The sequence below is a fragment of the Hemitrygon akajei genome, unplaced genomic scaffold (assembly GCF_048418815.1).
Source record: "Hemitrygon akajei unplaced genomic scaffold, sHemAka1.3 Scf000048, whole genome shotgun sequence".
NCBI lineage: Eukaryota > Metazoa > Chordata > Chondrichthyes > Myliobatiformes > Dasyatidae > Hemitrygon > Hemitrygon akajei.
The window spans coordinates 2,888,996-2,901,160 of NW_027331934.1; the positions used below are offsets into that span (position 1 = coordinate 2,888,996).

Genomic DNA, 12,165 nt, shown 5'->3' on the forward strand with positions numbered 1-12,165 from the left:
GACAACACGATTTCCATTTCCAATACTTGTCATTTCAGATGTTTGAGACTGTGTTTGTTGTGGCTGTTTCGAAATGATCACGCTGACATCCTGTAGCAGCAAAGATTTTGATTCCTTTCAAGGCCACGGCAGACAGTAAACAGCGGGTGCGGGCCGGTGGTGGGAAAAGGTCGTGTGACCGGTTACAGAAAGAGGCAGGCGGCAGGCGGGATTGCGGAGCGAAAACCATGATTTTATTGCACGGGGCAGAAGGCTGGATGGGATGAGTGGCCGATTTATGCGTGCTATATTTACAGTAAAGGTCTGACTCCAGAGTTTATTGTAAAACAATTTAAAAAGTACGGAGTATCATTCATGCAAATTACCTGTCTCTGAACCAAAAACAAACATTGCAGTAATTAAATCAACCAGAGTGCTAACAGAGCTTATAAGCAACAATGGACCCAGCACCGATCCCCGAGGAACCCCACTAGTCACTGGTCTCCAGTCAGAGGACCAAAACATTTTCTACCGCTTACTGGCTTCTCCCAGGAAGCCGATGCCGAAGCTATGTTACCATCGCTTCCTTAACGTTAAGCCACTGAACCTTCTTGACTAATGTTACGTACCCTTGTCACGTGACTGGGGTTGAAGTTATACTGGACTTGAGGTAATGGTCTTGTGATGGTGGAGTGACGTCATTTTCCCGCCAGTAGAGGTCATGTGACAGGTTTTTTTTACAGGTTATAAAAGGAAGACCCACCCTGTGGGGAGGGGCAGTTCGTGGCTGGATTTGCCAAGCTGACTTCATGCCACTGCGTGATTTAATGTGATGACGCAGTTTAGTTGGAAAATGAAGTTTTATCTAATGCCTAAAGTTTAAAAGGTCATTGCCAGCAGTTTCTTTACAATACTGCTGTGGAGAGTGAAGATAAAAGTTTGGGAATTAAAGATCAAGGAGAATCGAATTTCGACGGTGGAAAGTTCGACCTTTATTTGATCCTTATTCGAAGGATATCGTTGACTACTCTCATGTTAATCCCTGGGAAATACCAGAAAGGATTGAGAATAGTGTGGAAGAAAAGGTCAGTGCCTTTAAGCCGTTACGTTTCATAAAATTCTTCGTGGGAAAAGTTCGACACCGGGGATGGAAGAAAAGCGACGTGAAAGAGAATTTAAATTGTCTTAAAAAGTCTCTCCTTTTAAATGGACTAAGCATTTTGAACTTTTGGCAATACCGCTTTAAGAACTGTTTTTGCTGCATCGCTTTAAGAACTGTGAAGCTGCCGCACAGCAGCTGTTTTCCGGTTACCTTAGTGTTTGTTTACTTTTGGGGGGTTTGTTTTCAGTGTTTAATAAACGTGTTATTTGTTATAAAAACCCTTGCCTAACTCACATATATTTATTGTTGCCTGAATACGTAACACTAACCTCCGATGTGGGAATCTGCCGAATCACCTGGTATTTTTTTCTAAATTATACTAATTATTTTTCATTCGGTGAATTACCTCTTCCTTTTCCCTGGAGCAGGAAGTGTCACGTTGTTCCATTCTGATAATTTATGAACAACATTTTTGATTATTCGCTCACAGTTGCACTCAGACCCCATTCTCTGGCTTACAGTGTGTTTGCAGAATTCACGTTTATATACCCTACTACTGCAGCCCTTTCGCCACGAGAATTTTGATATAAAGGTAGAAATGATGCAAAGTGAGTGTGATTGTAAATCAATGTTAGCAGGGAAATGATGCTACGAAAGGAGTGAACACCAGAGAGTCTGCAAGAGATGTTTGAGATTAGGAACAGTTCTCTAACCGGGTGTTACAACTGCAAAGCTAGCGTGCGAAGAGCTGTTCAGGCAACATGAGTTCCCTTTTATCAGAACTTGCCGTTTCCGATAAATATTCGTTGTTCTCTCTTTGAGAGTGTGTTTATTCTGGGTGTTTCAGAGCTGATCTCCTGAAAGTCCTGTAGAAGCAAAGACTTTGTTTCTGTTCAAAGGCTCGATACACAGCAAACAGTGGGGGGGGGGGGGGGGGGAGTGTGACCACTTACAGAAAGCAGCCGGCGGCATTGCGGAACGAAAGCCATGAGTTCACTGCTTGGGGCAGAAGGCTCGGTGGGGTAGTGGCCAATTTACTCCTGCTATGTTTACAAGAAATGTTATGACTACAGACTGATTGTAAACCAATTTAATGAGGTCGACCAAGCCTCAATAATTTTCTTTACTATTCAAAAAGGGAAAAATAACTGTTTCGAGGATGATTGTACTGGCGTGGATGTTATGTAGCCTCTTCCCTGATGGACTGATGTGAGTGGGACAAACAGTCCCTGACCAGGGTGTGTGGGACGTTTAATGATATTATGGTACTTTTCCACCATCTTTCTGTGAATATGTGCTTGATGGCAGGTCGGTCTTGCTCGGGAGTCTGGATTTGCAATCGTGTGAGCAGAGTGGACAGCAATGGTCTCAGCACAAGGCTGAGGGTCACAGAGGTTGACGATGATGGGAAGGGAGGACCATTTGTGCACTGTGACTGTCTGTCGTCTGTTGGTTAGGCAGTCCACCGCCCAGTTGCACAGTGGCGTCTTTAGACGGAGGCGTGAGAATTTGTTCACCAAGGTTTGTGGGACAAAAGCGTTGAATGCTGAAATGAAATCCAGAAACAACATTTTGACCTAATTGTCTTTTTTTAAGGCATATCAGGCCAAGGAGAATGAGAGATGCAATGCCATCTGCCACTTAGCGATTCAGTCGGTAAGCATACTGGTGAGTGACCAGTGAACAAGGATTGGAGTTTTTGATGTGTGCCATTATCAGCCGATCAAAGCACTTAATGCTGATTGGCGACAGCTTCACTGGGCAGTAGGTCACTTTGTTCCGAATATGTCGGGTTCCTTGGTACAGGGATAATGGTGGTTGATTTGAAGCACGTGGGAACAGCAGCCTGGATAAGTGAAATGTTGACGATAGCTGTGAAGACATCAATGTGCATATGTACACTCTTTCTGCGAGCTCAGCCTGGATGCTTTCTGGCCAGAGTCCTCATTATCTTTGCTGTTACAGACAATGGATGTTCAGCTCTGAGGAAAGTAGCTTTCCTGGCTGGCTAGCGTTCGAAGCATTGCTTGGAGCGGCAGGGAGTGGGGGGAGGCCTCATTGGTACAGTCAAGCCTTACGTAGTCTATAAACCCGTGATGCCCAGCCACATACACCACTGTTCGTTTCTCAGGGTTAGCGAGTCCGAACCGAAGGGCACAGATACAATAGAGCAGACAGATCGAATAGACCTGCGAGATAATCTCAATACACAGAGGCAGTGAGTACCTGGAGTGAGCTGTTCAGTGTTTGCATCGTTGGTTATCTACCGCGGGTTCAGTATCCTCACCGTGTTTGGAAATTAACACTCACTGTCTCCTGTCTGTGAGCAGCTGTATATTAAAAAAAAACACACTCAAGATGCTGGAGACCTGAAATCAAATCAAAAAATGTTCAAAGCCATTTCGATACAGGGTGTTGGACCTGAAAAATCATCTTTCCACATCTTTATCTGTTGAATGTTCATTTCGTTTTCAGGTTTTTAGTAAATTGCTTTGGATGGGGTTAAGTCTCTTGGGAAGCACAGTTGTGTGGAACTGGGAAATTTGGTTGAAAACTATCAGGTCGAATCTGTGTTGATGCCACCCAATATGGAAAATGGGAAAGATGTCCTAAACTCTCGGTGTGGGCTGTGACCCAGTGAGGTTGGGTCCCAGGATAGATGCCACTAATTTTTTAACCAGATAAAATTAATTCGGGGATCAAGTTTCCCGGGTTTATGAAATGATCAGTTAGTATTTCTGTTCTGTGCTCAGATATTTGATTCTATAGTTCCTTTGGAAGAAAAACAGGGAATTGAATTTCCAATTCTGTCCCTCACAGGGTGAGCCTGTGATTAAACATGTTGTTTTGTGTTTGCACTATTAGAAATAGACCTGGGTTCCATAATTCAATTCACATTTGGAAATTCCCCCTCACTCTCACCTGTCTATCTGCCAGTGTGATTCAAAGAGAAATGGAAGATGCTGGAGATAGAACAGAACATGGAACAGTACATCACAGGAACAGGCACTTCAGCCATAATGGTGTGCTAAACCAGCTAAAAAACAAAATCAAGCCCCCCCCAAAAAAAACTAATCCGTCCGATTTACACAATATCCATATCCTCTTCACACCCACGTGCCTATCTAAACGTGTCTTCAAAGACTCCGATGTATTGTCTTCCACCACCACTACAGGCAGCTCATTCCATGTATTCACTACTCCCTGAGTAAAACACCCTCACATTTCCTTTGCATCTACGCCCTCACACCTTCATTACGTGTCCTCTGCTATTAGGCATTTCTAACCAGCGAAGAGATACTCCCTGACTACTCTGTCAATGTATTTCATAATCTTATAAACCTCTAAGAGATTTCTCCTCAGTCTCCGCCGCTCCAAGGAGAACAACACAAGATTTCCAGTAAAAACTGGGTAATATTTGAATCCATTCTGATGAAAGGTTAGGAAACCGAATTATTAACTTGGTCCTCTCCCCACGGCAGTTCCTTACTTGCTGAGCATTTGTAGTGATTCCAGTTTCTCTTTATTACATTCACTCCGGAACATGTTAAATTTCCTGCGAATGGAGCAGTGAAGCTGCACTCATTTTATGATTGTAGAACAGTAAAGAAATCGGAGCTTTTCCCTGTGAATTATCCTGGTACCAGTTGTCCTTTTAATCCTGGACATGTGTTCAGTACAATTGTTGATAACAAAGTTCACAAAATAAGCTGAGGAATGATGAGCTTTATGCATGTGGAGCATGTGATAGCCCTGGGCCTGAGTTCAGTGGAGTTCAGAGGGATGGTGGTTGTGGGGGAGGGGGGGGGGAGTGGGAGTGATTATTTACACCAGCTAAATAACAACAAGCCTGGATACAGTGGGAATGGAGAGGGTGTATTGATTAGACGGAGAGTCTGGGATCTGAGAGTGCTGCCTCAGAATAAAGAAGCTTCAATTTAGATCTGAGATGAGAGCAATTACTTTAGCCAAATGTCAGTTGATCTGTGGAATTTTATGCCACAGAGGGTGCTGGAGGCGATCGTTGGGTACATTCATGTTCTGAATTGCTAAATAGGTTGAGTATTATAGCAGGGAAGCAAGAATACGGGGTTGGAAAAATAATCCTACATGACTGATTATGGAACAGACTAGAATGACTGAATGACTAGAATGACTCTAATTCTACTCCTATGTATTATGACTTGTATCTTATACCTTGACTGAGTCCCGGTATGTGTATCCCATCACAAACAAGAGAAAATCTTCAGATGCTGCGAAGCAACACACACAAAATGCTGGAGGAACTCAGCAGGCCAGGCAGCATCTGTATATGGAAGAGAGTCGAGTCGACGTACAGTTGCTGCCTGGTCTGATGAGTTCCTCCAGCATTTTGTGTGTGTTCCTTTGTATCCCATGTCAGGTTTTGTAAAGTGTGAGGGACAGTTACAGATTTCTTCACTCGGATCATTACTTATGCGTTCAAGATTTAAATTTCAGTTTAATGCTTGGTTCTCCTTTGTCTTGTTAACGTGCTTCATCGTCTCTCTGGTTAAAGTTAGATCTGCAGTGAGAGATTTACTGGAAGAAAAGCCCACAACTGGAAGCAAACCACAACTGAAGATGAGGGAACATCAACAAGTGAACCAGCCCGAGTGCTGAGAGCATCAACTTGAGAGAACCCTTAGTTTCCATTGATTCAGTCAGGAGAAAGTTTGGTGAGTCTCATTTACTCTAACACTGGTCCTTCAGACATTACATTTCTGTACCAAGGAAGGTAGGAAATAGCTGGAGTGGGACTGAATAAATGTAGAAGTGCCAGTTATGTCAGTTGCAATCACTCCAGATTTGCTATTTGCTGTCAGCATCCCAGCTATGTGAAGTCACACACATTCCCTCACATTGCTTGCTCATTTCAAACTCTTATCGGTTCTGCTGTTTCCTTGCTTGGCTGTGTTAGGTGGTAATCATCTCAAAATGCGTTGAGAATTTTCTCCCTTTATGAGACACCACAGCGCTTCCTCCTGTAGTGATTGCAGAAATGTGGAATCACCATGAACTACAGCAACATGTCATTGACTCCTCTGTCTATTGCAAGCTGCAATGATATACTTGCCCTCGAGTATATCGTCATGCAAGCCTCTGCTAAGAGCAAACCCTCTTGAAGCCAAATGTCCCGGCACCACATTTCATTCAGTCCGAACTAGAAAATGCCAAACAATAATTTACATTTCCATACCTGGCGTCATCAAGTAGTCTTCTTCCAATAACTTGTCAGAACCCATGAACCTGTGATTAAACAGAACTAGGTTTTGCAATGTTCCCATTTGACCCGGTACCAAAGTCATGGGTAATACCTGTACTCGACATGAATGAATGCCCTTGCAGCCGGAATCGGTTTAAACTCAGTCATTTTTGGATGGGAAGCAGCGTGTTGGGTCAGATGATGAAGGAGATGATATTAAGGTAGATGCAATGTTCAGAAAGACTGTGGAAGGATTAGCTGTGGAAAGGGCACCGTGCAGTGAAAAGCAGCAACAGTTTCCCCTCTCCACTCCCTCTCTCACCCTCCCATTTTTTTTTTGCTGGAGTTAATCGGGGGAGTTCGGAACTCGTTCTACTCACTGACCAGTGAAAGTAAAGCCTTTCTTGCCATTCAAAGCCCAGTTTCTTCATAAAGAGTGGGTTTGAAGTGTTATCGAGATGAACATGGGGCAATGCGTAACGAAAGTTTAAATCAGATCAGCAGCAGTTTCGAAGGACCGAGTGGTCCACTTATGCATTTTGTGTGTTGATTAGAAAAGTTCTGACAGTTTAATTAGTGTAACACAATATAACATCAGCAAATTAATTATATTGTGGAACTGACAAACATTACATTGATTAAGTATATACATGGGGATTGGTGTATTAATGTTGTACCCCAGCGGGTTGCGGATCGACCATGACTCATTCGGTGATCTGGCCAGCGCAGTACGGGACCGAGGGACGCGCTCCCCGTTCCCTGTTACTGACTCTACAGTTTCCCCATCTACTGCGTGCACCAGCTCACTGTACATGCGTCTCGCGGAGCGCCGTCACGCTTGCGCTCCCGGGCTGACATTTAGACGATTTAAGCATGCTGCGCGTGCCCGGTATCTCGCGTGAAGTGATGTGAGATTTACTTATCCCTCACTGGTGACAGCAAATGCCAATTTAGCATACCAACCAACGGGAATATGGGTTTCGGCATTAAGGAGTTTCCTCCCTAGACCCCACCACGTGTTTCCTAACCTGACTCCCGGGAAAGATCCAACAAGCTCGTTTTTTTAATGCTGCTCTTCCTCTCCAAGGAGTTGGCGGAGCTGCAATGGCGACAGTGGGAGTACAGGGGGTTTATCTCCTCTGAAGTGGCGAGGATGAAGAAGGCTTCAGTATATTTGTAGCGGACACCGGTAAAGTGTTAACCTGCAAGTGCGGTGTTGAGAGATTTTGAGAACAAGTCACGATCTTACTATCTGACACGGTGGGCTGGAGGGACCCAGCGGCTGCCTTTTGTTTGAGGTGTCTGGGTTTAAACAACGGAGTAAACAGACCCACCTTGGGCCAGCAGGCTGTCCCACTGGGTGTTGTGGGGGCAGAGGCTTGGAGCATGGTTGCTCCCTGTCTGCATTAGCGATTTATCTGAGGGACAAAATGCAACACTTACAAGTCTGTTATTGACTGAAAACATTTATATTTATTGTTGCATTTTGTTTATGATACAATCATTGTCCAATTTATGTTCAAACTCAATAGTCAGTCATCCATACATGAAAGCCGATGAATACAGTGAAATAAAAGAGCGTTACTGCACAACAAGGTGCCTTTTTGCAAACTGCCTATCCAAGATTCCACAAGGTCAGGTTCATTGTCTGAGTAGTATTATCTAGCCATCGTCATCTCTGTTGTCCTCTCCTTCCTTAACCTTCTGTTTTACCGAACATGGAATACTGTCTTCTCTTTATGTGGCCAATTCATCTGAGTTTCTCATAAGGCACAGCAGATGTCCAGGTATCCCCATTTCCTTAAGGATTTGCTGTAGTTTATTATGGTCCACACTGTTGAAGGCTTTAGAGTAGTCAATAAAACACAGATAAATACTTTTCTGGAAGTCTCTCGATTTCTCCATTATCCAGCATGGGTTAGCAATTTGCTCACTGGTGCCTCTGCCTCGTCTAAAACCAGCTTGTACATCTGACAGTTCGGGTTCCATATATTGCTGGAGTATTGCTTGCACGATCTTTAGAATTACCTTTCTAGCTTGTGAAAATGTTCGGTAATTTGAACAATCCTTTACATTTCCCTTCTTGGGTATGGGGATAAAAACGGATCTTAATCCAGTTTAAAGGTCATTGTTGTTTCTATTTTTTCCCCAGATCTGCTGGAAAATTGCATGCAACACGTTGACAGCATCACCTTTTAGAGTTTTAAACAATTCAGCTGGACTCCTGTCACATCCTGCAGCCTTATTATTGGCTTCACTTTCCAGAATGTCTGGCTCTGTATCGATGAGGGAGTCATTGCAGGTGTCTTCGCTGTTGGATCTTTCTGCAATTCCTCTGTGTGTTCCTGGCAACTCCCTTTGATGTCCTTTGCTTCTGTAAGGTCCTTCCCTTCTTTGTCTTTTCCTACGCTCATTTTACATGAAATGTTCCTTTGATTTCCCTAACATTCAGCAAAAGATCTCTTGTGTTTCTTTTTCCAATTCTGTTGGCTTCTTCAGCTTCAGTGCATCGCTCCTTTAAGAAAGTTTCCTTATATTTCCTTGCTATCTTCTTGAACTTTGTGTTCAGTTGGAGGTCTTTGTTCCAATCTCCATTTACTCCCTGGAATGTAGGAGAGTGAGCAGTGACCTTACAAACATGGTTTAAATTATGAAGGGCAGAGTAACTGACTCACTCCTTTATTTGTGTAATTCAGGTCATTGCCAGCAGGTGGTGCTTTCTGCCATCCAGACGGCAGACAAGAAGACGACAATCAACCAACCTCAGTCAGACTCAGAATGGACACAGGTATGTTCACTGAGCTCTTTCTCATTAAAACTCTGTCCTTATGGTGCACGTGTAGTCAAATTATCAATAGTTCAGAGGGACAAACATGGGCGATAACGGGGCAGAGAGAAAGTACCATCAAACGGGGTCATTGTTCCAACTGGTAAAGTGAATTTGAGCACTGGAACAATTCACCAGCTCCAGTGCAGGGACCTAACAACGGGAATGGTCGAATCACTCCGCTCACCAGGCAAATCTTCACCTGAGTGAAAAGAGAAGCAGCTTCTGAATAAGGTGGGTGTGGGTGAAACTCAGAGGAATAAAACAGCAGGCAATGTAACAGTCCAGGGAACAGATAGAATTTCTGTGCACAATGAATGCTGGGACCGTTAATAAGACTGATGTACAGATGGGTTTTGCGATGGATGTGCATAGCTCCCTGAAAGTGGCAACACAATTGGTAGTGTGCTAACGGCGAGTTGAGGTGTGAGTATGTATTTTTTTTAAGTTGTGCTGTAACTGGATGAACGGTGCTTAAGAGACAATTTTAGTATTGTGCACAGATCTGGTAACCACATCACGAGAATGATGTGGAGGGTCTGGAGAGGGTGCAGACGAGTTTCAACACAAATACCAGAGGGAATAGGTTTAAGGTCAGAGGGTAAAGTTTTTAAAGGGGATTTAGGATGCATGTTTTCCACAGAGAGTGATTGGTGTCTGGAATGTGCTGCCGAGGGAGGGACTGGAAACAGATACTCAGCAGCGTCTGAGAGGCGTTTGAACTCATGAGTCAGCCGGGAATGGAGGGATATTCACCAGGTTCCTGAAGATGGGATTAGTTTAAATTGGCATCCTGTCCGCATACGCATGGTACACTCTACTATTTTATGTTCAATGACCAACTACAGATCTGAACTCCGCAATCGCCGCCTTCCTGGCAAAATGTGAGGATCACCAGCTGTTCCAGTTGACGAGATTCTACATGGAGCGACTGGAGCAGGCGATTGAGGAGGGTGTGGAGGGAGTCAGCTTCATGTTAATGGGCGAGGATCACTTCACCGGGCGAGAGTATCACGTAAGTGGAAGGGACATACACTGAGTGTAGATTCTACAGAATCAATCACAGACCGACAGAACCGGTGTAACGGCACCTCTGGGCTGTGAAAATCCTGCAATGCTTGCGGTCAACATCAAGAAAAGAGATTTCACCTGAGGAAACCCTGAACCTTCATTCACTAATACCAGCCTCTCTCCAGTTTTCTGACCACGTTCATTTTTAGACAGGTTAGGATACAGACAATGACTGAGAGGTGAATTTAGTGATATGACACTTGACGGACATTGCAAGTGGACAGGGAACCTCTTTACACCACTCCGTTTGATAACACATCATGTTCCCAATGCTCGACCTTAATTGCTATTCACCAGTCTGTGTTCTTCTGATGACCCATGGGATTCCCACAAATCAAATATATAGTGACATATTTCTCAGCTCATTTCTCGAGTCTACCTTCAACCCCACCGTCAGTTGAACAGGCAGTACTGAATATTGTCTCTCTTTTCAATTGCTGGCCCTCTTGCAATTGATCAATATCCCAGCATGCCTCAGGGTTCTGTTACCATCTGTTCCTTGTGACTGTTCCATTTGGAGTTTGTAATTACCACAACATATACTGTTAACACTGGGAAATGCAACATTTGTATAACTGAAAATATTCCAAGAATCTACAGCTAACAGAGAATTACAAATAAACTGCTTTCCAATGGTCCTTGTGCTCCGGGAGTGCATTCACCTAACGCCACCTAGATTGAATTTTAATGAAGAGCCAGACACTATACCGAACACTACATTCCACATGAGGGAGCTGACAATTTCAGTCCAAACTTCTTACTCAACATTCCCACCAGCTGCTTTTGGTCTGTCACACATGCACAATAGTCCTGAATTTGCTGTCTGCTACTCACTGCCAGTTTCCAACTGTCGGCTGACACTGGACCCCACATGAAGCCTGGCAGTGAAGTGTGAACCTGTTGTGGTTTACCAGGGATTACCCCAGGGAAAATCAACAGTAACCCTGTCATAGCTTGATCTACCCATAGTCATCAAACTCTACAGTACAGCAACAAACTCTTCTGCCCATCTAGTCCACACCGACCTATTATCTGCTTAGTCCCATTGATCTGCACCCGGACTGGAGACGTCCATAACTCCCCCATTGAATGAACTTATCCAAATTGATCTTGAATGTTCAAAACGAATGTACATTGACTGATTCCGATGGCAGCATGTTCCACGCTCTCAGCAACCTCTGCGTGAACAAGTTCACCCTCATATTGCCTTTCACCTGTCATCGTTACCCCAAGATCTCTAATTCCAGTCCCACCCAACCTCAGTAGTAAATGCCTTTTCACACTTACTCTATCTATACCTTTCATAAGCCTGTATACCTCTGTCACATCTCTATTGGTCCTCCTACACTCTATTGAAATAACATCCTAGCCTATTCACACTCTCTCTATATCTCAGGTTCTCAAGTCCTGGCAACAATCTGTATTTTTTTGTGCACTCATTCAATCTTATTGATATCCTTCCGAGAGGTAGGTGCACACATTGCTTCAAATTAGTCTCTGCCACATCAGTTTCGACATAATATTCCAACTTCTGTATTCAATATTTTGATTTATGAAGGCCCATGTCCGAAAAGCTTTACAACGCCATCTACCTTTGACAACACTTTCAAGAAATTTTGGATCTGTATCACTTTGCAGGATCTCATCACACTTCCTGCTCTTGTCATTGGTACCAGCATGGACGACGACCTCTGACAGCTCATCCTATCCTTAAGAAAGTTTCAGAGTCGATACGAGATATAAATGACGTTGGCAAGACACCATCCAAAATTCCTGTTCTTGTAAATAGAATCTCCAGTCTGTTCTCCTAACCATTGAATTCCCCATCAGTGCAGCTCAGCACTTCTCATCCCTTCTGAGTCACAAAGCCAAACTCAGAGCCAGAGGCATAATCACCGTGGCTTTCCTCTGCTAGGCCATACCCCAAAACAGAAATCCGTACACCTGTTACAGAGGAGTTTC

General features: G+C 43.9%; 1 protein-coding gene across 1 annotated transcript in view; it reads left to right on the forward strand.

Annotated features, from left to right (window-relative positions):
- The first annotated feature begins 5,634 nt into the window (after positions 1-5,634).
- Positions 5,635-12,165, forward strand: part of LOC140720889 (NACHT, LRR and PYD domains-containing protein 3-like) — a 41,201-nt gene continuing 34,670 nt past the window's right edge. Inside the window, exons 1-3 of the mRNA XM_073035736.1 lie at positions 5,635-5,778; positions 9,002-9,093; positions 9,981-10,147. Coding sequence (XP_072891837.1) covers positions 9,084-9,093; positions 9,981-10,147 — 177 coding nt within the window. The 5' untranslated portion in view covers positions 5,635-5,778; positions 9,002-9,083. The remainder of the gene's footprint in view (positions 5,779-9,001; positions 9,094-9,980; positions 10,148-12,165) is intronic.